This window comes from Harmonia axyridis, chromosome 5 (genome assembly GCF_914767665.1).
Source record: "Harmonia axyridis chromosome 5, icHarAxyr1.1, whole genome shotgun sequence".
NCBI classification, from domain to species: domain Eukaryota; kingdom Metazoa; phylum Arthropoda; class Insecta; order Coleoptera; family Coccinellidae; genus Harmonia; species Harmonia axyridis.
In genome coordinates this window covers 39,625,532-39,653,180 of record NC_059505.1, presented here as the reverse complement: position 1 = coordinate 39,653,180, position 27,649 = coordinate 39,625,532, and the positions used below count along the sequence as shown (strand labels likewise).

Genomic DNA, 27,649 nt, shown 5'->3' with positions numbered 1-27,649 from the left:
GTATTCTACACTTTCTAAAATGTAAAATTGAAGTAAAGGGTGGTTTTTTTGAGCTATAGAACTTTAAATTGCAATAAAACAACGATGGATTATTCTATTGACATGAATTTCATTTATCCGCAAGATAATCTTGTGGCATTACATTTTGAATATGATTTCTGGCATATGACCGCCACGGCTGGCTCGGATGTAGTCCAATCTGGACGTCCAATTTTCGATGACTTTTTCCAACATTTGTGGCCGTATATCGGCAATAACACGGCGAATGTTGTCTTCCAAATGGTCAAGGGTTTGTGGCTTATCCGCATAGACCAATGACTTTACATAGCCCCACAGAAAGTAGTCTAGCGGTGCTAAATCACAAGATCTTGGAGGCCAATTCAAAGGTCCAAAACGTGAAATTAAGCGGTCACCAAATGTGTCTTTCAATAAATCGATTGTGGCACGATCTGTGTGACATGTTGCGCCGTCTTGTTGGAACCACAGCTCCTGAACATCATGATTGTTTAATTCAGGAATTAAAAAGTAACTAATCATGGCTCTATACCGATCACCATTGACTGTAACGTTCTGGCTACCATCGTTTTTGAAGAAGTACGGACCAATGATTCCACCAGCCCATAAAGCGCACCAAACAGTAAGTTTTTCTGGATGTAACGGTGTTTTGACATACACTTGAGGATTAGCTTCACTCCAAATGCGGCAGTTTTGTTTGTTGACGTAGCCATTCAACCAGAAGTGCGCTTCATCGCTAAACAAAATAAAATGGACGTAGTGCGCGATACGTATTCCGCAAAGAACCATAATTTTCGAAATAAAATTGCACTATTTGCAAGCGTTGTTCAGTTGTGAGTCTATTCATGATAAATTGCCAAACCAAACTGAGAATAAATCACTTGACAGCTGTTAAATCGGTCGCCATATTGAATAGTAATGCCAACTTAAAGTTATATACCGCGAAAAAAAAACACCCATTAATAATAAAATATAACCATGAAAACTGTGCGTTTCTGATATATTCTCGCACGATTTTGTTCTACAAGATGTGAAAGAATGAACGGAATAATCACAGAATTAGAGAAAAGTCTTTCTAGAATTAAAAATAAATAAAAACAAATTTCAACCCTTAAAATTCACCCTTCACATCGTCAATACGCCGCCATAAAAGCCTCATAAGACCCCCTGATTCCCTGCTGAAAGGTGTTAACACTTGTTAGTATTGGAAACAACGAACGAAAATAAAGATTTCAAGTAGAAGAAACAACAGATTTCGGGGGCTTTCTTGGCCCGGTGTCGGGATCCTCGCGTCCTGGGGAGGTCGAGACGCGGGCCGGTTATGTGGCGGCGCAAGCGTCTGGACGCCGTTTTGTGCCAGGACGCCATCCAGTCTGCCGTCGGATGGCGAGATAGACGAGCGCCCAAAAAACCACTTCGTATGCCCATCTTCTGTACGATCAACAGCGGGACACACCAACAAAATCAATCTACCCTTGTCTACAAATCGGCCCGTTACGGTACTGTGAATTATGCAATTTCCGTTTGGAGAAAATCCGTGAACGATGATGGTTAAGACGTACCAACTCTCGATTTAGTGTTACCATCTGCGGGTTGCTCAAGAATGACATCTCTTTCACACGGAGAAGGTGAGTTGTTTTGAAGATGAACACAAAGAATTTTTTGGTACCGCTGAAGTTGTGTACGTTTAGAATTGATTTGTTAATCTTTTTGATTAATGAGTGGTTAGAAACAGTGTGACCATCAAGTAGAAAATCATTTTGAAGTAGATCTCACAATATGAAAATTAAAAAAATGGCCCTAAAATGCACTCTTGAGGAATTCCAATAGTTTTCATGATCTAGGTTTGTTTTTTTTTAAATGACAATGCGACAGATTGAAAAAACCAACCAAGAAATCATTGTGGTCTGTTTGAGCTCCTTTGAGGTTTTATGAAAGCCTAGGAGAGTTGAAATGATAAAAAATATTTATGGAAGTGGTCCTGATCAGGATATAGTATTTAATCTTTCTTTCACAAACGAATCCTTTGACTTGTCTGCGGGTTGCTCAAGAATGACATCTCTGTCACACGGAGAAGGTGAGTTGTATTGAGGATGAACACAAAGAATTTTTTGGTACCGCTGAAGTTGTGTACGTTTAGAATTGATTTGTTACTCTTTTTGATTAATGAGTGGTTATAAATAGAGTGACCATCAAGTAGAAAATCATTTTGAAGTAGATCTCACAATACCAAATTAAAAAATTGGCCCTAAAATGCACTCTTGGGGAATTCCAATAGTTTTCATGATCTAGGTTTGTTTTTTCTAAAATGACAATGTGACAGATTGAAAAAACCAACCAAGAAATCATTGTGGTCTGTTTGAGCTCCTTTGAGGTTTTATGAAAGCCTAGGAGAGTTGAAATGATAAAAAATATTTATGGAAGTGGTCCTGATCAGGATATAGTATTTAATCTTTCTTTCACAAACGAATCCTTTGACTTTTCTGCGGATTGCTCAAGAATGACATCTCTTTCACACGGAGAAGTTGAGTTGTATTGAGGATGAACACAAAGAATTTTTTGGTACCGCTGAAGTTGTGTACGTTTAGAATTGATTTGTTACTCTTTTTGATTAATGAGTGGTTATAAATAGAGTGACCATCAAGTAGAAAATCATTTTGAAGTAGATCTCACAATACCAAATTAAAAAATTGGCCCTAAAATGCACTCTTGGGGAATTCCAATAATTTCATGATCTAGGTTTGTTTTTTCTAAAATGGCAATGTGACAGATTGAAAAAACCAACCAAGAAATCATTGTGGTCTGTTTGAGCTCCTTAGAGGTTTTATGAAAGCCTAGGAGAGTTGAAATGATAAAAAATATTTATGGAAGTGGTCCTGATCAGGATATAGTATTTAATCTTTCTTTCACAAACGAATCCTTTGACTTGTTTGCGGGTTGCTCAAGAATGACATCTCTTTCATTCGGAGAAGGTGATTTGTTTTGAAGATGAACACAAAGAATTTTTTGGTACCGCTGGTGTTGTGTACGTTTAGAATTGATTTGTTACTCTTTTTGATTAATGAGTGGTTATAAATAGAGTGACCATCAAGTAGAAAATCATTTTGAAGTAGATCTCACAATACCAAATTAAAAAATTGTCCCTAAAATGCACTCTTGGGGAATTCCAATAATTTCATGATCTAGGTTTGTTTTTTCTAAAATGGCAATGTGACAGATTGAAAAAACCAACCAAGAAATCATTGTGGTCTGTTTGAGCTCCTTAGAGGTTTTATGAAAGCCTAGGAGAGTTGAAATGATAAAAAATATTTATGGAAGTGGTCCTGATCAGGATATAGTATTTAATCTTTCTTTCACAAACGAATCCTTTGACTTGTTTGCGGGTTGCTCAAGAATGACATCTCTTTCATTCGGAGAAGGTGAGTTGTTTTGAAGATGAACACAAAGAATTTTTTGGTACCGCTGGTGTTGTGTACGTTTAGAATTGATTTGTTACTCTTTTTGATTAATGAGTGGTTATAAACAGAGTGACCGTCAAGTAGAAAATCATTTTGAAGTAGATCTCACAATACAAAAATGAAAAAATGGCTCTAAAATGCACTCTTGGGGAATTCCAATAATTTTATGATCTATGTTTGTTTTTTCTAAAACGACAATGCGACAGATTGAAAAAACCAACCAAGAAATCATTGTGGTCTGTTTGAGCTCCTTAGAGGTTTTATGAAAGCCTAGGAGAGTTGAAATGATAAAAAATAATTATGGAAGTGGTCCTGATCAGGATATAGTATTTAATCTTTCTTTCACAAACAAATCCTTTGACTTATTTGCGGGTTGCTCAAGAATGACATCTCTTTCATACGGAGAAGGTGCGTAGTTTTGAAGATGAACACAAAGAATTCATGTCGAAATAACAGTATTTTTCGGTACCGCTGGAGTTGTGTACGTTCAGAATAGATTTGTTACATTTTTTGATTGATGACTGGTTATAAACAGAGTTTCCCTCAAGTAAAAAATAATTTTGGCGAAGATCACACAATACTAAAATAAAAACATTGGCTCTAAAATGCACTCTTGGGGAATTCCAATATTCGCAAAGAGAAAATCAAAAAATAGCTTCTTCCTATAGTTCCGATAAGTTTCCACCTTAGACGATTGAAATCTCCAGGCAGACCAATCTATTTCAAGTCTATCGAATTATTGTACTGTGATTCTCGAAAAAAATTAAGGAAATATTGAATTCAATAAGAGAAGACCTCTTTGTTTATATTTCCGAAAATGAATATTTAGGGCAAGTTCCTCCAAATTTTTGGAGTAATAGAGTAATAAACACAGAGGGAGTATACGCAACTTTCACATGTCCCCAACATGGTTAGATTACGTTGTCGGATTGTGATATATTTTCAAATCCTCATCTTACTTTATCGTTATGAATGTACCTATATTATATTGAATGGAACATATTTATTTGATTGATTCTCGATTGAATATGTAAATTTGAATATTTGGAATTCGATATTTTTCCTTAATGTCGAATTCATTATAAGTAGAATATTTAATATTTTCTGTATCTACCTGCTGAAATCCAAGGTTTGGCAACTTTTGCTTTCCTAGTGTCATCGGTTGCTCCACGTCGTTTGGCGCGCTTGAAGTTTGATTTCTGATATATGTAAGTGATTATTTCAAAATATTTTGAGTTGATATGAAACGTTGATTCACTATGGGACATATGAAGTACGTTCTTTGTGGAGAAACTCGCGAATTGAGTGAAATATCGTATCACTGATACGTTTTCATTTCCGCGCGCTTCATGTCAAATTTGATAGTTCATGTTGGGGACAAAATTTGCTTACTGAATATGACATATGCACTTTCAATCTATGTTTATTACTCTGAGTTTATGCCATGTAACAACAACTGAGGCACCTTATCTTTTTCTTGAAAATTTCCATGACCAATTCGCACATTTGTGGATGTATGTCCTCGATAACTTTACGAATTTCATCATTAAGGTCTTGAATCGTTTGTGGATCATTGGCATGGACCTTTTCTCCCACAAGAATTAAAAAAAAAGAATTTTTTAGCTCTTCTTGCATTTTTTCAATGTTCAAACACGAAATTTTGGTGGCAAACCTCAGATTCTCATTCATCAACACATATTGACTGAACTAAAAGAATAGATGCATTAACGTCTATTGGTGAAAGTAATGAAGCGAAAAATGGTAATTTCATACAATCATTAAAAATTCAATTTCAATTAACTCTTGTAGTTTCCGAGAAAATATTTTTTTTCCTCGATAGACTCCAACAGTGAAAAACCAATAAAAAACTCAAAGAAACACGTCAAATTCACGCAAAAACTCGTTACCGACAGGAGCCAGAGGGGATACTCGAACTAACAAAAGCATTCATTCACCAACTCTGCCTCTTGCCTTGAGAGTTTACTCCGTTCATTCGAGTATGCAAACAATTTTTCTGACCTTTGCAGCGTCCCGGTCGTAATAATAATCGACGATCAACAGTTCGGAGGAGGAAACACTTTTTTCTCTCTTTCCCGTAGATCAACAAAGCCGAACAGAGCAAATCCTGATTGAACAATTATGTGTGCATAAAAAAAAAAAAACGTTGGTTCTTCATCCGATTATTCCATCCTTCAATTCGGCTCTTTATTATGGAAGATGCGGGGGAGTTAAAATTGGTACGCCTACATTGTTAGCGGGATGTGGGCCGTTGCAAAAGTTATCGGAGATCTTTGCTATATTGATTTTATTTTTGAACCCGGCTCCTTCGCCATTTTGCAACGCAATGACGGAGATATTTCAAATCGAAATTGAGGAATGTTTGTACAATATTTTAAGTTCTATTCCATCAAACGCTGATGCACTAGACTCGTCTTTGAGGGTAGATTTACAATTTCTACAGGAACTAGATCGTTGGGGGAGATTTCATTTTTTGAACCCAGCTCCTTCGCCATTTTGCAGCGCAACAAAGGGATATTGCAAATCGATATTGGGGAATGTTGATACAACTTTTTATGTTCTTTTTTTAGCATACGCTGAAGCACTAGACTTGTTTTATCGGACAAATTTTCATTTTTTTAAAAACTATATAGTTTAAGAATTTAAGGAGATCATCATCATCACATGCCAATTGAAAAGTGTCCTCGGTCTTCCATAGTAAACATATTTTTTTTTGGCAACATTCGATTTTATTATTCAACATAGTTGCCTTCAAGGACGATACAGCGATTATAGCGATCTTCCAACTTTTAGATACCATTTTTGTAGTACGATTTGTTTTTCGCTTCAAAATAGGCCTCAGATTCGGCGATTACTTCTTCATTGGCGCTAAATTTCTTTCAAGCGAGCATTATTTTGAGGTCTGGGAATAGGAAAAAGTCGCTGGGGGCAAGATCATGCGAATACGGTGGATGCAGAAGCAATTCGAAGCCCAATTCATGCAATTTTGCCATTGTTTTTATTGATTTGTGACACGGCGCATTGTCTTGATGAAACCGAACCTTTTTTTCTTCAAATGAGGCTGTTTTTCAATGATTTCATCCTTTAAACGATCCAATGAAGGTATATAATAATCGATGTTGACGGTCTGGCCCTTTTGGAGGTAATCAATGAATATTATTATACCTTGCGCATCCCAGAATACTGATACCTTAACCATGCCAGCTGACCATTGTGTTTTTCCTCGCTTTGGATTCGGTTCATCGTGTGCAGTTCACTCAGCTGACAGTCAGTTGGACTCCAGAGTGAAATGATGGAGTCATGTTTCATCCATTGTCACATATCGACGCAAAAATTCAGGTTTATTGCACTTCTGATCGATTGTGAGCTCGCGTGGCATCCATTTTGCACACAGCTTTCTCATGTACAAATATTCGTGAATGATATGATGTACACATTCAGATGATATCTTCACAATGTCTGCTATCTCGATCTTCTTCACTTTACTATCATTCAAAATTATTTTGTGAACTATTTTGATTTTTTCGTCGGTGACAACCTCTTTTGGGCATCCACTGCGTTCGTCATCTTCGTTGCTCATTTCACCACGTTTAAAATTAGCATATCAATCAATGATGGTTGATGTGTCTCTTATCTGTTTAAAATTTTCGTTGTTTACAACTTTTTGACAATTTTTGTAATAACGGTCACCCCTTTTAATATATTACCCTGTGTATCTCAAAAATTGATAATAGCAAAGCCAATGCTGTTTGACATTATAATAGTGTACTCGAACTAAGAGTAATGACAAAAAATTGGAAAATTCCACGGAAGACTTTTTTAATTACAGGGTGAATTATGAACTAAACGAACTCTATTTTCAATAATATTTGAGTCACCCCGTATCTAACAATAATATTCATTAAATACCAGTCTAAAATATCACCTTATGGGTAAGCAATATTTGTCACGCAGAAGTGTTTCATTCAAGATATTTTCTTACGGGAAATGTTACTTTGTAGAAAAGCCATTTTATAAATTCGTCACCCTGTACCTCGAAAACTAGTCATAATGGACCCATAGACTTTTTTGTTCATTAGGTCATATTCTATAACATATGAAAAATTGAAGAAAATTAACCGTTGACAATTTTTCCTTTAGGCTACTGCCTGGTCCTGTTAATCTACAATTAGAGAAAGATCACTTAGAAACTCTTGTTATTCTCCATAAACACCAGAAATATCCTATTACCAACACAAATCATCTTGTTAATTGGATATATCCGACCCAGCGCCTCCGCCAATTTGCAACCACTTGTGTCAATCAGAAATGTTCGTTTTCATCGGCCTGATTCCGCGAAATCAAAGCTAAAAACCTACTCAGAAACTATTGTTATTCTCCATAAACACGACGAACAGCTGAGAAATATTCTATTACCAACACAAATCATCTTGTTACTAGGATATCTCCGATCCAGTGCCTCCGCCAATTTGCAACCACTTGTGTCAATCAGAAATTGTCGATTCCATCGGCCTGATTCCGCGAATTCAAACCGATTCCCCACTTGGATGCATGTTATTGACGTGTCCTCTGATTTCAGATGGCTGCGAAACTTGCGTCTGAACCGAATCGAGCGTCTATTTCGCCATGGTCCCCATCAATGATGAACGTGACACAAGATAGAAGAAACGGAGATGTCAAAATAACGCATGATGTTAGCGAATGTGATGGCTTCTATCTCCGGAACACTGATAGAGACCTCATCGAATGCACCTCAACAGAATGTCACCTGGCTCGGCAACAAGTCCCATGTATCGTCAAATCTTGAAGTGCTGCATCCCTTCTGGCTTAATCTGCTGATACTCATCTTTAAGTCTTTCGTTATGGGTACCATAATCATAATGGCTGTGCTCGGTAATGCTCTGGTTATCATAAGTGTTTACCGCCATAGAAAACTGAGAGTGATTACGAACTATTACGTGGTTAGTCTGGCGATGGCCGACATGTTGGTAGCACTGTGTGCTATGACTTTCAATGCTAGTGTTGAACTGACGGGAACGTGGCTGTTCAGTCCTTTTATGTGCGATATGTGGAACTCGTTCGATGTTTATTTTTCTACAGTGTCGATATTGCATCTGTGCTGCATCAGTGTCGATAGGTAAGTGTACAATGGATAAGAGGTATTGGGTATGAATCTAATCCAATGAAATTTTCTTAGAGAAAGTCTACCAGATCTATAGAAACTAAAGATCTGCTTAGCTGGGATATTATCCACAGTCCAATAGATGTATTGGTAATTTAGATCTATTAGTTCTATAGATCTACTCCACTTGAGTCTACTTGCTTGAACGATCTATTAGAGTCAAATTATTTTGTGTATATTAGATGTACAACTTTGCTTCCGCCGTTTTGAAATAGATGGCTGTAGCGGTAAATGGTTGTCAAAATAAATAGATCGTAGATGTCATACAATGAGCTTAGGTATTTGTAAACATAACACCATCGAAATATCAGTCGATTTGTGTCTGCATCATAAAGCTTTTCTCGATTAAACATGTCAGCTTACGAACCAAATTCTAGTCATTTGCGGGAGGTTTTAATTTTCTGCTTTAATATAAAGAAAGCTGCGGCTCATGGAATGCTCTCAAATACCTATGAGGACGACGTTATTAATGAAAAAACGTGCTGAGAGTGGTTTCAACGCTGCAAGAAGAGTGATTTTGTCGTCGAAGACCAGCATGGCGGTGGAAGAGAGAAGGTTTAAGAAGATGCAGAATTGGAGGCATAATTGATCAAGACTCATTTCAAACACAACAAGAATTAACAGGATCATTGGGAATGACGCAACAACCAATTTAAAAACGCCTGAAAGTCATGAGAATGATTCAGGAATAAGGAAATTAGGTGCCGTACGAGTTGAAGCTGAGAGATGTTGAACGGCGTTTGTTTGCTTGTGAACAGCTGCTTGCAAAGCAAAGAAGGAAGGGATTTCTGCATCGCATTGTGACTGGAGACGAAAAATGGGTTCATTACGATAATCCCAAGTGCAGAAAATCATGGGGATATCGCGGCCATGCTTCCACGTCGACGGCCAAACCGAATATTCACGGTTCCAAGATCATGCTCAGTATTTGGTGGGACCAGCTCAGCGTAGTGTATGATGAGTAGTTAAAACCTAGTGAAACAATCCCAAGCAATCGTAATCGTAATTAATGCGTTTGAGCCGAGCATTGAAAGACAACCGGCCGCAATACAAGAATGTTGCGAAAGTGGTCAAGACAGACTTGGAAACGTTGAAATGGGAAGTCCTATCGATTCGTAAATCGCTTCAAAAGATGACCAGTCTTTTCAACGCGGGATTTGTACGCTTCGCGAAAGATCGGATAAAATAGTGGCCAGCGATGGGCAATACTTTGAATCATAAATGTATAACCGGTTTTCTACAAGAAAGCCTCGGCGGGAGCAAAGTTGTACGCCTATGTATTTAACACTAAATTATTCTTATTTTGTTTGCCTTTCTTATAATTGCATCCTTTCTATCGAAATAAAAACTTAACGTTGAGGGTATAAGCTGATCTGCTAACTGTATTCATAGTTTCCTTATGATACCTACTACTCAATCCGTTGTATCAAATATGTTCGTATTCTTCGCTTTATTTCAATGCTTCATCAAAGTGTTATCATCCAATTTAAGTCACGAGGCATTCTGTTCGATAACTTGTTGCCAACTAGAATCCAACTCCTCAATGCCCCTCTAGAAGAAGCCCTTGTCTCTATTGGCAGAAAACTCGGACAACCTCTTTTGAGGCCAAGTTTGTACCCCAAAGCACGTGGTAGTCACTTGGTACCAGGTTCAGACTAAAGGGTGGATGCATAAGAACTTTCCATCCAAGATCCCGCAGCTTCTGGAGCCTGAGGTTGTCCTGATGAAACATGATCTTCCTCCTTATTCGTCAATGCTGGCTGCTTCTGTTCAGTCGACAGCTTCAAAAGGTCTAGTTGTTCACAGTTGAAGGCAGAATTGAGCGTTTGACCATGGGGGAGCTCCTCATAGCAGAGTATTCTCTGCCAATCCCACCAAACATACAGCAACACTTTCCTGGCCTTCAATCCTGGCTTGATCAAGGTCTGGGCCACTTCGTTGACTTATAATCTATTGACCTTGTCGTAGTGACCCATTTTTCATATCCAGTTACCGTTCGCTTCAAAAAATGGCACAATTTTGTTGTGATTCAGCAACAATTCACAGATGAAAATTCGTTCCATGAGGTTTTTTGCGCCAGAACGTGTGGTACCCAAACATCGAGCATTCTTTCTAATCCAGTCTGCTTCAAATGGTTAAAAACGGTTTTATGATCGATGTTCAGCACCTCGGCGATGATAAACTTCTAAAATAACGGTCTATCTGTATATTTACCAGGATTTTATCGATATTTTAGACAACAGGCCTTCGAGAGCACCTTTACTACACCAGAACCGAATCGCTGGACCACTGTTAAACAACAAGATCAGAAGTAGTATCTGTTCTTTATAGATCGAAGCGTTTCTCCCTTTCAGGTACTACAATGTAAAATATGGTGAATTTCTTCGTTTGAGACTTATAGTATACGTATGATTGGATGTGACTTAGAACGAACGAAGATATACTTAGTTGGAAAAAATGTGCACAAATCTAAATGACTTTTTCCACAACTTTATATGATACAAACAAACAATGAAATTGTCATTTTCAAATGAGGGCTATGTATACAAACTTATAGATGCACTTAAGTGCATTGTATCGTAAATCCTAATTTCAATTCTGCAGATACTACGCCATAGTTCGACCCTTGGAATACCCCATAACCATGACACACAAAACTGTTACGTTCATGTTGGCCAACGTGTGGATCCTTCCCGGTCTGATCAGCTTCATGCCGATCTTCCTCGGTTGGTACACGACCAAAGAGCATCTGGAGTTTCTGGAGCAGCATCCCCACGTCTGCAACTTCGTGGTGAACAAATACTACTCTCTGATAAGCAGCTCGATGAGTTTCTGGATACCGGGGATCGTTATGGTCACCATGTATTGCAGGATATACAAGGAGGCGACGAGACAAAGGAAGGCGTTGTCGAGGACATCTTCGAACATCATTCTCAACTCGATACATCAGCACCGTACGTCATACAGAGAGAGGTGAGTTAGTTTTTAGTTGAAAATCTACATGTTGAGAGTTGAATTAGTTTAAATCGACAAAATTGAAATTCTCTGGATCTAAAATATGTGTACTGAAGGGAACTAGTCAGTAGCTGATCTAGGCAGTGACATATTCATTCCAGAAGTGGACGATAGTATCTAAATGAATAGCACGTACGAAATAGCCAATATTCTGTACTAATTATTTTATATACTCATTATCCAGATTTCATAAATCACCAATTCCCCAATCACACTATCACTATATGTCTGCAGGTTGCAAAACCAACTTGATTAATATCATTGAACGGCATGTTTAGCAATCATAATTGATTGAATTATCACTCCCCATGTAATTATATCGCCATTAATTGCGTGAATACAAGCCATTACTACATCGATATGGGAATAGCAATATCAAGGATATGTAGGAATCTTTCCAAAAATCCGAATTGTTATATCCGTGAGAAGTTTTTTTTTTGAATGACCGAATAAATATTCATCCGATCTTATATCAACCAAAATTTCGTGAGGATTGTATAACTGTTTGATCAGAAACTATCTCTTTAGTGAAGTTTTGATGTATCAAAAAGTATAAGAGATGCCAAACATGAAAATTTGCTGATGTAGATGATCTCCACCTGTTTCTTATTTGACTTTCACTTTTTATAAAAGAGAGCAATGGCTTCCACAAACTAGCGTGGCAGATGCGAATATTCCTAGCGCATCTTAATCTGGATCCTACTTATTCATTATCGAATGATAGTTTGATAATCGGAAGTACCGATTATCGATTGATAGTTTGATAATCGGTAGTACCGACTATTCAACTTAAATACGCCCTATTAGTGATGACGTCACACACCGTCATTTTAGTTTTCCTGTCAGTTTTCGGAATCCAAACAAACAAATTTTCATTCAAATTAGTACGTTGTCGTTGAAGAAATTGGCTTATTTTGATGAATAAGATTATTTAAGGAACGATTTTACTATTAATTGATAGACAGAAGGAACGAGATTAATGCCAGTAAGTTCGAACTTGAAGTTCAACTAATAAACGCGGCTTTTTACAAAATCTGGGGAATAAAACAGGATTCAAACTTACTGGTATTAACCTCGTTCTTTGTGTGTATCAATTAATACCGAAATCATTCCTCATAACTCTTATTTATATAAGCCAATTCCTTCAACGACAACGTACTAATTTGAATGACAATTTATTTGTTTGGATTCCGAATACTGACAGAAAAACCAAAAATGGCGGTGTGTGAAGTCACACTAATAGAGCGTATTGGTACTACCGATTATCAAACTATCAATCGATAATCGGTACTTTTTATTATCGAACTATCAATCGGTAATGAATCCTAAAAATTCATTATATCGATTGATTTTTCGATAATCGTTATTACCGATTATCAAACTATCAATCGATAATCGGTACTTCCTATTATCGAACTATTAATCGATAATCGATTGATAGTTTGATAATCAGTAGTATAGAATAAGTAGGATTCATTATCGATTGATAGTTTGATAATCGGTGGTTCCGATTGATAGATCGATAAATCGGTGTCAATCGATAATCGGTACTTCCTATTATCGAACTATTAATCGATAATCGATTGATAGTTTGATAATCAGTAGTATAGAATAAGTAGGATTCATTATCGATTGATAGTTTGATAATCGGTGGTTCCGATTGATAGATCGATAAATCGGTGTCAATCGATAATCGGTACTTCCTATTATCGAACTATCAATCGATAATGAATTATCAGGATTCACTATGGATTGATAGCTTGATAATAGGAAGTTTGTTAGGGTTCTGATACCATGTAAGGGTGGATTGACAAATACAGGTATTCTGTACAGTTTAATCGTTGATTTAACAAACTTGGAAACACAAATCTAAAACAAAATGGAGGTTAGGTTTGCTGCTTAAGGTGTGACGCCGTTATCTATTCGTGTCTGACAGAACTGGCATCTCCACCTTCAGCGGCCATATTACATTTCTAGCTGCGCATGCGCACTAGACGGATCATATTAGTTGTCAGCAGGTTGTTTTATAGAAGTGGACTGGCGCCAAATATATTTGGCCAGCAGTTCTTACTTCAACAAAGTTGACATTATTGATTGATAGTTAGAAAATCGGTAGCATAGAATAAATAGAATTCATTATCGATTGATAGTTTGATACAAAGGAAGTACAGATTATCGATTGATAGTTTTATAATCGGTATCGATCGCTCTTAATCGATTATATCGGTATTTTCTATTATCGAACTATCAATCGATAATGAATCCTACTAATTAATTATCGATTGATAATGAATAAGTAGGATCCAGACTCAGATGCGGAACGAATATTAGCATTTGCTGCGTTGGTTTGAGGGAGCGAGAATACGTTGTCGCCTCCTTTTCTCCTAGAATACTTGCGACATAATTTGAAGGAGTTTTATTAAAACGAATTTGATGAGTCGTGTAAAAGCTGCTAACTCCTCGTCAGTGCCTTTTTGATTGTTTTTACGTGATTCTATACAATTCTCTAGAATAAATGACTAATCTATTGTTGCAAGGTACGCCGAGAGATATGGAGACCACTACCTCCACCCATCGGACGGAGAACTAACCACAGTGGGTCAGATCAACGGTAGAAGGAGCACAAGTTCCGGATCAGCCATTTCGTATGGGACGACGCTGACGGAGATCAACACTGCCATGAACAGCAGGGATAACAGCAAGGCGGCTACGGAACTCAATATCAACGGTGAGAGTTGAGCAAATACTTACATTCTGCCGTGTCCCTGTGAATAGTAGCGATGGGACTCTAATGAAGTGGGGGCGAAGTAGCCGAATGTTTGTATGCTAGGAATATTTATGTGCGAATATGGAAATTCTGAGGGCTTAGAGCGTTCGGATATTACACGTTTATAGGAGAATTTCTTGCACGCGCGTGTAACTGTGGCGTCGGTTGTTTGGATGAAGATCGTGGGGGAGTTTTTTGTGGTGGAATGGGGAGAAATTTCTCCGAGATCACGCTGACATTATATAATTTCGTCACAATGTTTGTAATTTGCGTATTTCGAAATTAGGAACTAGATTATGTTCGTCTGGCGTCAAGAGCGTTACCCGGAAACTAAAGGGTCTTTTTTTTTAGAGCTATAGAACTTTAAATTGCAATAAAACAACGATGGATTATTCGATTGACATGAATTTTATTTATCCGCAAGATAATCTTGTGGCATTACATTTTAAATATGATTTCTGGCATATGACCGCCACGGCTGGCTCGGATGTAGTCCAATCTGGACGTCCAATTTTCGATGACTTTTTCCAACATTTGTGGCCGAATATCGGCAATAACACGGTGAATGTTGTCTTTCAAATGGTCAAGAGTTTGTGGCTTATCTGCATAGACCAATGACTTTACATAGCCCCACAGAAAGTAGTCTAGCGGTGTTAAATCACAAGATCTTGGAGGCCAATTCACAGGTCCAAAACGTGAAATTAGGCGGTCACCATACGGGTCTTTCAATAAATCGATTGTGGCACGAGCTGTGTGACATGTTGCGCCGTCTTGTTGGAACCACAGCTCCTGGACATCATGGTTGTTCAATTCAGGAATGAAAAAGTTAGTAATCATGGCTCTATACCGGTCACCATTGACTGTAACGTTCTGGCCATCATCGTTTTTGAAAAAGTACGGACCAATGATTTCACCAGCCCATAAAGCGCACCAAACAGTCAGTTTTTCTGGATGTAACGGTGTTTCGACATACACTTGAGGATTAGCTTGATTCCAAATGCGCCAATTTTGTTTGTTGACGTAGCCATTCAACCAGAAGTGCGCTTCATCGCTAAACAAAATAAAATGGACGTTGTGCGCGATACGTATTCCGCACAGAAATAAAATTGCACTATTTGCAAGCGTTGTTCAGGCGTGAGTCTATTCATGATAAATTGCCAAACCACACTGAGAATAAATCACTTGACATCTGTTAAATCGGTCGCCATCTTGAACAGTAATGCCAACTTAAAGTTATATACCTCGAAAAAAAACACTTGTTACTTGACTTGAGATTGACTTGAAATCAAGCCAATCCGTAAATCCCTAGTATATACGGTAGGGATTCACGGGTTGACTTGATATTCAAGCTACTTTTCTTGATATTCGAGTTATTTGACTTGAGCTTGACTTGAAATCAACTCAAGTTCAAGTCAAGTAGCTTGAATATCAAGTCAAGCCGTAAATCCCTAATATACACGATTTTCCAAAAAAACCGCGACGTTGCCAGACGTATAAAAAATTACGTTAATCTCGATAAACCCCAGATACGTTAAATTTTCATAACCTTCTGTCCGAAAAGTTGATATTTTAGGTTCTTTTATACAATGAGTTTAATAAATAAAAGTGTTTTTTGCATGATTCCTTCTCATTTCATCATTTTTTATTGATGTGACACTACACAATAAAACTGTTAAAAATCAAGTAGCTCGATATGATTCAAATACTTGATAAATAAATACTTGACTTGACTTGAGATTGAAAAACTACTACTTGACTTGAGATTGACTTGAAATCAAGTCAACCTCAAGCCAAGTAGCATGAAAATCAAGCCAAGCCGTGAATCCCTAGTATATACGGTGGGGATTCACGGCTTACCTTGATATTCAAGCTACTTGACTTGTTATTCAACCTATTTGACTTGAGCTTGACTTGAAATCAACTCAAGTTCAAGTCAAGTAGCTTGAATATCAAGCCCAACCGTGAATTCTTAATATCGGCGAAAAATAAAAAAAAACCACGACGTTGCCAGACGTATAAAAAATTCCTTAAATCTCGATAAACCCCAGATCCGTTAAATTTTCATAACCTTCTGGTCCAACGCTCTTCTTTGCGCGACCCTTTTACCCGGATCCACTTCAGACGCCTCTCCTCCGTTGTTTACGATTCCGGAGCCGTGAGACTCGTCACCTTTCCCAAGCCGGAATTCTTGGCCGGAGCTGCCAAAGTCTCTCGGGAGGCCGCGAGAAATACAAATGCATCCAAACAGGGGGGACCGGGGCCTCCGAGGCCTCCCATGACCCAGAGAAAGGGAGAGAGAGGGCCGGGCTTGAAAATCGATATGAATACCGCCAAATTAGAGCCGATGCCAGCCCTTAAGAATACACAACGGACGTTTTTTATGAACGAGGTCGCGATCACACGACAGCCAGCGATGATTTAGATTTAGGGGGATTTGGAAGGACTTAGAACGGATTTTTTTTATGGATTTTCAGTCGGGTAGTGATTATGAGTAGAGAGGGGGACGAGGGAATGTTGAAAAACGAGTGGTACGAACTGTTGCGATCGGAAGTGAATGCGATTCGACAATTATTTGTGAGGTTATGTTAGGTAGCTAATTTTGTCCCCAACATGAACTATCAAATTTGCATTGAAGCGCTCGGAAATGAAAACATATCAGTGATACGATATTTCACTCAATTCGCGAGAATCTCCACAAAGAATGCACTTCTTTCTTATTTCCCATAAAGAATCAACGTTTCATATCAACTCAAAATATATTGAATTAAATACATAAATATATTAGAAATTAAGAGAAAAAACTCTAAGCGCGCCAAACGACGTGAAACAACCGATGACACTAGGAGAGCAAAAGTATTTGTTGTTTGAAAAAAAAGAATTTCGTGAGCTGATAAAATATTGCTTTTTGAAGAGAAAAATACAGTTGAAGCAAAATCTTGGTTTGATGAAAAGTTTCCGGGGTCTGCACCAGGAAAATCAATCATCATTGATTGGTATGCTAAGTTTAAACTTAGTGAAATGAGCACCGAAGACAGCGAATGCAGTGGACGCCCAAAAGAGGGCGTCAAAGAAGTTCACAAAATAATTTTGAATGAACGTAAAGTGAAGTTGATCGAGATAGCAGATATTGTGAAGATATCATCTGAACGTGTACATGATATCATTCACGAATTTTATACATCAGAAAGCTGTGTGCAAAATGCCGCGCGAGCTCACAATCGATCGAAAGCAACAACGTATTAATGATTCTGAGCAGTGTTTAAGCGCAATAAACCTGAATTTTTGCGTTGTTATGTGACAATTGATGAATCATGGCTCTATCATTTAACTCCGGAGTCCAATCGACAGTCAGCTGAGTGGACTGCACACGATGAACCGAATCCAAAGCGAGGAAAAACACAACAGTCAGCTGACAAGGTTATGGCATCAGTATTCTGGGACGCGCAAGGTATAATATTCATTGATTACCTTCAACAGCGATTAGTATATAGCGTTATTGCATCGTTTAAAGGATGAAATCATTAGAAAACGTCCCCATTTGAATAAAAAAAGGTGCTGTTTCATCAAGACAATGCACCGTGTCACAAACCAATGAAAACAATGGCTAAATTGCATGAATTAGGCTTCTGCATCCACTGTTTTCGCCAGATCTGGCTCCCAGCGACTTCTTCCTGTTCTCAGACCTCGAAAGAAAGCTCGCTAGAAAGAAATTTAGCGCTGATGAGAAGTAATCGCCGAAACTGAGGCCTATTTTGAAGCGAAAGACAAATCGTACTACAAAAATGGTATCGAAAAGTTGGAAGATCGCTATAATCGCTGTATCGACCTCGAAGGCAACTATGTTGAATAATAAAATCGAATTTCAGCAAAAAACTATGTTTCACTATGGTCGACCGAGGACTTTTCAATTGGCCTGTTATAGTGAATCAGTTTAATATCCATATCAAACATAGCTACGGGCCTTCGTTTTTCACTACAGGATGGCCAGGGTAAACACGCGTTTCATACGAGCGATCATTCCAGATTAGATGAAATGTGATAACTCCTAATATTCTAGTCATTCGATGCGAACCAGACAGCCAAGTAGTCAGTCAATGGAATCCAGCGATTGGAAAGTTCAATTCAAGATTGATAGAGGCTCATATGAGCGAAGCCATCGATACACTTCGCTCGTATCGTCGCAGGAGTCAACTGGTGCGTTAAAATCCATTCCATAACGGAATGCCAGGCTGACATGTGAATAATACCTGTCCATAGATCAGTTTAATCGATAGCTGGCGTCCCTCATGGGGTTAGTTGGGGGGGTGGTTGGAAATATAGGTTTGTTAGTTCTCGCTATGACGCGTCGTGATTGTTTCGCAGTTATTTTATTACGATAGGGATTTTTTTAGAGGTCGTAATCTGATTTCTGATGTCGTTTGAAAATTGAACGCGATGTGGTGGGAGGTTGGGAATGTCTGAATGGATTATAAGAGGCCAATTGAAAGGTCTCCGGTCTACCATAGTAAAACACATTTTTTTGGCAAAATTCGATTTTATTATTCAACATAGTTGCCTTCGAGGGCGATACAGCAATTAAAGCAGTCTTCCAACTTTTCGATACCATTTTCGTAGTACGATTTGTCTTTCGCTTCAAAATAGGCCTCAGTTTCGGCGATTACTTCTTCATTGGCGCTAAATTTCTTTCCAGTGAGCATTCTTTTGAGATATGAGAACAGGAGAAAGTCGCTGGGGCCAGATCTGGCGAATACCGTGGACGCAGAAGCAATTCGAAGCCCAATTCATGCAATTTTGCCATTGTTTTCATTGATTTGTGACACGGTGCATTGTCTTGATGAAACAGCACCTTTTTCTCCAAATGGGGCCGTTTTTTAAAGATTTTATCATTTAAACGATCCAATAACGCTATATAATAATCGCTGTTGATGGTCTGGCCCTTCTGGAGATAATCAATCAATATTATAAATTGGGCATCCCAGGATACTGATTACATAACCTTGCCAGCTGACTGTTGTGTTATTCTTCGCTTTGGATTCGGTTCATCGTGTGCAGTCCACTCAGCTGACTGTAGATTGGACTTCGGAGTTAAATGATAGAGCCATGATTCATTAATTGTCACATATCGACGCAAAAATACAGGTCTATTGCACTCAGACAGCTACAAACACTGCTCAGAATCATTATCACGGTTTTTCTGCGAGTTGTGAGAATGAGGAAGCGATGGGTTTATCTTACACTCGGTAAAAACGTGAGTATACTTAAGAAATTAATTACTTGATGGAGTTCAATTTTGTCTTTGATTAATTTGGTTTTCAGCCCTTAAAAAGTTGTTATAAATATAGAAAATTCCAGAAAATCAGCAATTCCATAAAAAATACATTTGTGCGATACACAGTAATAATTTTTTACTGATAACCAAAACGATCTTCTTCTGAATTATGACCAGGAAACATCAATTGTGACAGTTGTAATCATATAGTAATAAACATAGATAGATGGAGTATACGCAAATGTCCCCAACATGGTTAGATTACGTTGCCGGATTGTGATATATTTTCAAATCCACAATTTTATAATATCGTTATGAATGTATATTATATTGAAGAAAAATATTTATTTGAGTGATTCCCGATTAAATATGCAAATTAGAATATTCGGAATCCAATATTTTTCCTAATTGTCGACTTTATAATAAACAGAATATTTATTATTTTCTGTATCTACCTGCTGAAATCCAAGGTTTGGTAACTTTTGCTCTCCTAGAGTCATCGGTTCTTTCACATCGTTTGACGCGCTTGAAGTTTGTTTTCTGAATTTCTGTTATATTTATGTATTTATTTCAATATATTTTGAGTTAATATGAAACGTTGATTCACAATAGGACATAAAAAGTGTGTTCGTTATGTAGAAACTTGCGAATTGAGTGAAATATCGTATCACTGATATGTTCTCAAATCCGCGCGCTTCATGTCAAATTTGATAGTTTGGGACAAAATTTGCTCACTGAAAATGACATATGTTCCCTCTATCTATGTTGATTACTCTGAGGGGAAACCAAACTTCAATAATACGAACTGACGCTTACAAAGTCGACATTTTCCAACGTAGGCGGAAAATTGAATTCAGCTCAGCCAAAACCGAACATACGCCTGCGGGATTATGAAAAAGGAATTATCGAACATTGAATCGATATAGGGAGCCATTATTATCCCTGAATCAGACCGAAGGGAACGACCTTCACATTTATTTTCGGAAGAAATTGCAACCTTACCTCATGTTTCACGCGATACTATGCTAAATCATTCATAGACTAGTCGAAACGTGTTGAACTTGATCTTCATGCTCAACACCGGTCACGAATGTGTGTTTAACCGACCAAGATTTCTTCGAGTTACATAGGTGTCGCCAGTTTGAGGCCGTTCGTTATCTTTGGGTCTGTTTTTGGCCCTTCGATTTGAATAATTAGGTTGTGGGTACAACTTGTTGGTAGTTTCATTTTGAACTGCCTATTTACTGAAGAGCTATCACATTTGACAAGTAAAACCTACGTCAGTATTAAAACATGCTTCAACAACGCATTGAAATTGTGATGTTAAGAATCGAAACCGTGTGCGTCGCGGGATTCGACCTCAGTTATTCGATTAATAAGACTGATGCAATTGATACGTTGAATGAATTGCTCTTTCGAGCTATGATTGATGATTTTTTTGATAGGAATTGAAAGATAATGATGTGGACGACATTTAATTCTAACAAGACGGCACTACGTGACACACAAGCAACGAAACAATCGAAATTTTGCAAGAAAAGCTACCTGGTCGTGTTATTTCTCGAAGAAGTGATCACAATTGGCCAGCGAGATATTATGATTTAACATATTTAGATTTTTTTCATTGCGGTCACGTGAAAGATAAGGTCTATGCCAATGCTCCACAATCGATTCAAGACCTTGAAATTGGAATTCGACAAGTTATCGAGGACATACAGCCTGAAATTTGTGAATTGACTATGGAAAATTTCACCAGAAGAATATGGTGCTGCACGCGTAGCCTTGGCGGCCATTTGGCTGGTTCGTTTTCCTTCGTTAAGGCATGCAGCAGCTGCAAGCAGCCGCTGCTTGCATCCGCTGCTACGTCGGAGTGGTTTCGCTTGTGCAGCCGCTGCGTGCAGCCGAACCGAACTATCGGGAGTCGCAGTGAGAATTCGACAGTCATGGAGTATGTACTTGCGCTCCATATTTTGGAAGAAGAGCAGAGTGAAATAATTCTGAAATACATGCAAATGAGAAATAGAAAAAGGCGAGCTGTACATTTGATGTATAAAAACAGGAGTGAGGAAGGTACCTTCAACAACCTCATAACAAGGCATCTAATAGATGATGAAGAAAAATTCCGTAGTTTTTTTCGGTTGAACAGGAATCAGTTCAATTATGTGCTACAAGCTATCAAAGAAAATATTACGAAGAAGCCAACTAGTTTTGTGAGAAGGCCTATATCACCTGAAGAAAAGTTGGCTGTAACTCTCAGGTAGGTTTATTAATTTCATATCTTTCATAAATATAGATAAACTCAACGTGTAACAAACAAAAATTTTATTCTCTCAATGTAACAAAAAAAAATTATACAAAAGGAACATTAAAATGTGCATTAATGCGTGTAATTATATGATGAAAAGCTTTGGCGCTCTGGAAATATTTGGCGTTCGTTTTCAGGAAATCCTAAGGATCCTGGAGGATTCGGTGGAAATAATGCTCCTTGTGAAAATCTTTGCATAATTGGCGATGAAGTTTGATGCGGATTCCGGTCAAAACTCCTCTCTGGTTGCGTACTCGTTTCCACTCTTGTGTGTCGAATTACTCCTTGTTGCAGATTTGCAGCTTCATTTTCTAAGTTCGTCAATATTTGCAAATGCTGTGTTTTCGCCGAAGATAAAAGATGTTTGGGTAACCGTTTGACAGACATAGCAATGCTTTTATAAAATAAATCTACATCATCTTCACATTCCGGATTTTTATTTTGAACGAGAAAATCTAAAATTTTTTCCCGCGTTTTCCTATTTTCTTTCATGAGTTGAAGCATATCCCCGTCATCAACCTGTGATTTTTTTCTTTTCTTTGATGAACTGGCCGAAGGTGTGCTTTGAAGGCTATCTGGAGATTGTACCATTGGTGGGGACTGAACTGAACATTCGTCAGGTGTCTGGTGATATTCGCTTTCACTATCACTGTTCTGCTCTTGAACTGCTTGAAAATCCAGGCTTTCCTCAATGATGTTCGAGAAACTTCTGAAAATTATATCAGTGGTTTAAATGTTTTTTTTTTAACTTTGTAGTAACTACCTTCTCTCTTCTGGAACATTATCCAGAAAACTAAGATGAGAAACTAATGGCCATTTCTGTTGATTTTTAGCTGCTGATCCTGTTCCAAGTTTACCTCTTTTCTTTTGTCGTCTGTACGTATCTCTAATCGTCCGCCACCTTTTTTTGCACATTTCATCTAAAAATAGAGCTTACAGTATATATATGACGACTTTTACCAACAACATTTTTTTTTACTCTTCATTATGAGATGAGGACTGAAAAAATTCCACATCCACATCTTTTAAATTAATAATGAATTTCTTTATTTCAGATACTTGGCTACTGGAGAATCATTTCGTTCTCTCTCTTTCGGATTTCGCATATCCCACACTTATATATCAAAGATAGTGAAAGAGGTTTTAACAGCCATACGTGTTCAACTTTTTCATGTATTACTGCCCACTTCATCAGAAAACGACCTCAAAGTTAGAGCAAAGGAGTTTTGGGAACAATGGAATTTTCCCAACTGCGTTGGTGCCATAGACGGAAAACATATACGCATCGTATGCCCTCCAAAAAGTGGTTCTCTTTATTTCAATTACAAGGAATATTTCTCCATTGTCCTTTTAGCTATTGTAGACGCAAATTATAAATTTTTGGCAGTTGACATCGGATCATATGGCAAAGAAGGAGATAGTGGTATATTCTCCAAGTCTATAATGGGGCAGAAAATCTATCAGGGCACATTTGGTTTTCCGCCGGACAATGAATTACCGAACTCGGAAAGAAAACTACCATATGTAATTGTCGGTGACGAAGCATTCCGGCTGCATACAAATATTATGAAACCTTATAGCAGAGACCAAGCTAAACAAGATACTCATAAAGCCATTTTTAACTATAGATTGTGTCGAGCCAGGAGAGTTTCAGAAAATGCTTTTGGTCTATTAAGTAATACTTTCAGAATTTTTTATTCACCTATTGCAGTGGAACCATCTACGGTAGATATCATAATTTCTGGGGCCGTCTGCTTACACAACCTTATAAGAAATGACTATGAAAGGGCAAATAAGAAACATACAGAAGAAAATCAAGTAAAATTAGATGGACCCCTAAAAAATTTGATACCTCTCGCAAGAAGAGGAGGCTTTGCTAATGCAGATGGTTTCTTAGTTCGAGATAATTTCAAAGAATATTTTGTTTCTGAGGGTCAAATTGCTTGGCAAGAAATAATGGTAACAAAAACGTAAGAACGGTTCGAAATTTTGTATATTAAATTATAGAAAAAATGTTTCGTATTCTCATACTGAATTAAAATAAAAATATCAAAAATAAAAAGCGTTTTACCTGTTTTTTCCTCCATTTTCGAGGCGATCTTTTGCCATATATTATCCTTTATGAAATTATTTTTATAATCATTGTGAGAAGCATCATATATGCTTCTATTCATAGACACTAATTCTATTAGCATCATTTCCTCGTCCCGCGAAAATCGATCTACGCTCTGAACATTCATTTTTCACCCAACGTATGCTGCAGGGACGTCGCACAGACTGGTACCCCGAGCAGTCGGCAGTCGGGACGTTGCAGCTGCTGCCGCGATCGTGGCTCAAGCGAAACCACTTCTTCCTAGTTCCGAAGAAGCAGTGTATTTCAGAGCTGCAACGGCTACTTTGAGCTGCAGCTGCATGCAGCGGCTGCACAAGCGAAACCAGGCCTTTAATGGCTCTTCACAATGAAATAAACATTCATTGATTTCATTCAACATACGTATACTAGTCTTTTTTCAATATCAAAATAAAACCTCTTATTGGAAAACCCTTAATTATTGAAAATTATGGATAGTTATTAATTTTATCTACAGGAACCACAATAAGGCAACAGTCGAAGACTTGGAAGGCAGAGCACAAAGCAGCAAGAACCCTGGGTATAATTATGGGAGCTTTTATGTTATGCTGGCTGCCATTTTTCCTTTGGTAGGTATTCTTAATGTTCTATCCATTTTTGTTTATAATAGTTTAATTTCCACGTTGTCCTGAAATCCCTTATAACGGAGTGACCCTGTTTTTTGTTTTGGTCGTAGGTTAAAAGGAATAAAACTAGCTTGTTACTGGATTTAGAATTAGCATTCATTTAGATCCGCTGATATATTTTCATAGATTTACAATAACCACACACACTGCATACTAAGAGTAAAAAGAACATCTAAGTAACATGTAAATATGATAATGTTACTAACTCATCTCATCATCGATAGTTGAGATGGTGATACTCAATAAGATAATTCAAGAGTCCTTGCTGATCTAAGCACTAACATATTCACTCCAAATGTTGTTTCAACTCTCAGCAAGTTTAGAAACCTGTTGAACGTAGATAAAATCTAGTTAACCCTGGATTTATACAGGCTGTAGAACTTCTCACCCTTCATAAAGATATGTAGTTTTTTCTGCAGATCTTGTCAATAAACCATAACACCAATTCTCAATTTCAGGTACGTGATAACAACTCTATGTGGAGATAAGAACTGCCCCACTCCCGACTGGGTGGTTGGAATGCTATTCTGGGTGGGCTACTTCAACTCAGCCCTCAACCCCCTGATCTACGCCTACTTCAACCGTGACTTCAGAGAGGCGTTCAAGGACACGCTGCTCTGCACGATGCCCTGCTGTTTTGCATGCTGGAAGAACCCAGCCAGATACCTCTAGCCAAAGGATCTGTCGCCGGCTTGCAGAGATGAGAGGCTTTGAGCCTGTAGATCTTGTAGGGCCGTAGCGGCTAGCTTAAGAAGATTGCGCAATAATCTAGAACTGCTCACAGTTGTGTTTCGTTGCCTAGTTGTAAATTTTTTTTATGGGGTTAGTCGTATGTCACTAGAGGGGTAGATTCTCATTTGGGAAGGTTCTTGTCGTTGAGTGTTGGTCATCTCATGGATTAGGCCAGATTTGTTTGAGGAAACGCCATAGATGAATTGGTTGGTGCTACTCTCAATCTTGAGTTACTTTCAGTTTGGAAGATATGGTAGTTAGATTCTTCTGACTTTTGGATGACTCTAAAAACATGTGATGAACGGAAAACTTGAGTAATTCTTCATGGTGACCTTGTTCTTTCCAAAGAGAAGCATCCTGATTAGCTCCCACATTCTGAAGAGATCCCAAAAAAATGTTTTGCTAAAAAGGATTTTCTTTTTATCTATCTCAGTGGGAGATACACTTATTGAGCCATGACTTTCTCAAGAGTGTTATTTGGGTAATTTCTCCCTCAATTACATTCTTCAGGTCATTTTAGGTTCTTCGGCAATATCTGAGAACCTTGGAATCGAGACAACTCACAGAGACTCAAATCAAAGCAGCATGCAGCCTCTGAAGTTGCTGATGCTGAGAGATCACCAGGCTTGAAAACATCTCCTACAGAATAGCTCTTGGATGTAGCCCAATATTGTTTGAATCAGAAGCTTTTTGGATCATGCAGGATCAGTTTTTGGGCATAAAAAAGTCCCCAGCATGTCACAGTTTTGCTCAGAGTTAATTGAAACGCTGACATCAACTTTTTTCAGAAAACTAAGGCCCAGGGTTACTAATATTCGAGACAGACAGACCTACTGCCCCCTACTGTGAATTTTGGGCTAAGGAGAAGTCTTTTGGGTTCCTTCGTTCTTCAGAGTGAATTTTTGCAATGTGGGAGCTTACCATGGAACAACTTTGCTTAAAAGTGTGAATATGTTGAATTCTGCGATTTTTATGAATCTGTTAAAATTCATATCTTGAGTCTCCCAAAATAGAGAATACCACCAATCAATTACACTCGTATATAGTATTACAACTGGAAAAAAAGAGAAAAGAAAATCTAGGAAAAGAAGCAATAAAAGGACAAGTAAATTTCTTTCATCCAAAGATCCTTCTCGTATTGGATACTTGATAGCGAATTGGTGGAGAAACTTCAAATTCCTGCAATAAGCTCCTGATTACGACTAGAACCTACAAGTTACATTATAGAGAATTATTTGTGTGTTCACCAACACAGTAATGTTCCTCCCACGAGGATACAACAACTCAAATGATTATTGTTGACGATCGCAAATGCTAAACAGTTTCCTGTTGCAGCAAAAAGACACGTAGTTTGGAGTTAAAATCCTCACTAGTGCCATCTGGCTGTTTCTAATCCAGGTAAAATATTCCCATAGGGCCAATAACAGATTTTGATGATGTTTTTTTTGTAGATACACATTTTCATGAGGAATTGAACAGTATTTGTCTCAATTTAGGGAGTATATGATTTAGGAGATATAATTTTTTGATGGCCCCTTTTTTACTATATTATTTCTCCCAATATTTTCAATATAGGTCAATGAGTATTATTTATCCAAATTCACATACACAGTTTCCTATAACAGGGGATTGGTTCCTCAACTAGACATATGGAGCAATGCGCCTCAGGACCCTGTAAACAGGGTGTTCCTAAATTGGAGGTACGAACAAAAATATATATTTGAGTTGAATATTTTGTGAAGGGAAGGTGCTATGAGAAAGAAGCTTTGAAAAAAATCAAACTTTAACACCCTGTATCTCGAAAACAAAGCGTTTGCGGGCCAATGTTTATAGGACTTTTTTTCCTTAAAATTACCTCTCAATTTCCTTTGTACCTCCAATTAAGGAACACCCTGTATACATACGGAAATTGGTATCTCCCAAAAAATAAATTTCCTAAACAGAGACTGCCACACACAATGTTTTCATATAAAAATAGCCTTTTCAGGATAATAATTTTTTCATTACAATTGTATCCTCGATCATTCAGCTCATTTCAGACTCATCCAGGTATAAAATATATATCGTTACAAATAATATATCTACGAAGCAATATTTTAAGACTTTGAATGAATATATTATGTAATAAAGG

The 27,649-nt window shown here is 37.8% G+C and overlaps 3 protein-coding genes across 3 annotated transcripts; 2 read left to right on the top strand and 1 right to left on the bottom strand.

The window, feature by feature from the left end:
- The first annotated feature begins 1,405 nt into the window (after window positions 1-1,405).
- On the top strand, window positions 1,406-27,263 carry LOC123680387 (octopamine receptor beta-3R-like). Its single transcript, XM_045618268.1, has 6 exons — window positions 1,406-1,643; window positions 8,071-8,628; window positions 11,278-11,646; window positions 14,226-14,416; window positions 24,618-24,729; window positions 25,245-27,263. Exons 2-6 carry the CDS (start codon window positions 8,180-8,182, stop codon window positions 25,456-25,458), a joined length of 1,335 nt encoding a protein of 444 aa, XP_045474224.1. The 5' UTR covers window positions 1,406-1,643; window positions 8,071-8,179; the 3' UTR covers window positions 25,459-27,263.
- LOC123680388 (protein ANTAGONIST OF LIKE HETEROCHROMATIN PROTEIN 1-like) lies at window positions 21,570-24,107 on the top strand. The gene is made up of 2 exons (XM_045618269.1): window positions 21,570-21,981; window positions 23,085-24,107. The coding sequence occupies exons 1-2, from the start codon at window positions 21,668-21,670 to the stop codon at window positions 24,001-24,003; spliced, it is 1,233 nt and encodes a 410-aa protein (XP_045474225.1). The 5' UTR covers window positions 21,570-21,667; the 3' UTR covers window positions 24,004-24,107.
- On the bottom strand, window positions 22,032-24,269 carry LOC123680389. Its single transcript, XM_045618270.1, has 3 exons — window positions 24,101-24,269; window positions 22,793-22,949; window positions 22,032-22,738 (listed from the first exon to the last, which is right to left on the bottom strand). The coding sequence occupies exons 1-3, from the start codon at window positions 24,267-24,269 to the stop codon at window positions 22,102-22,104; spliced, it is 963 nt and encodes a 320-aa protein (XP_045474226.1). The 3' UTR covers window positions 22,032-22,101.
- Window positions 27,264-27,649: the final 386 nt, after the last annotated feature.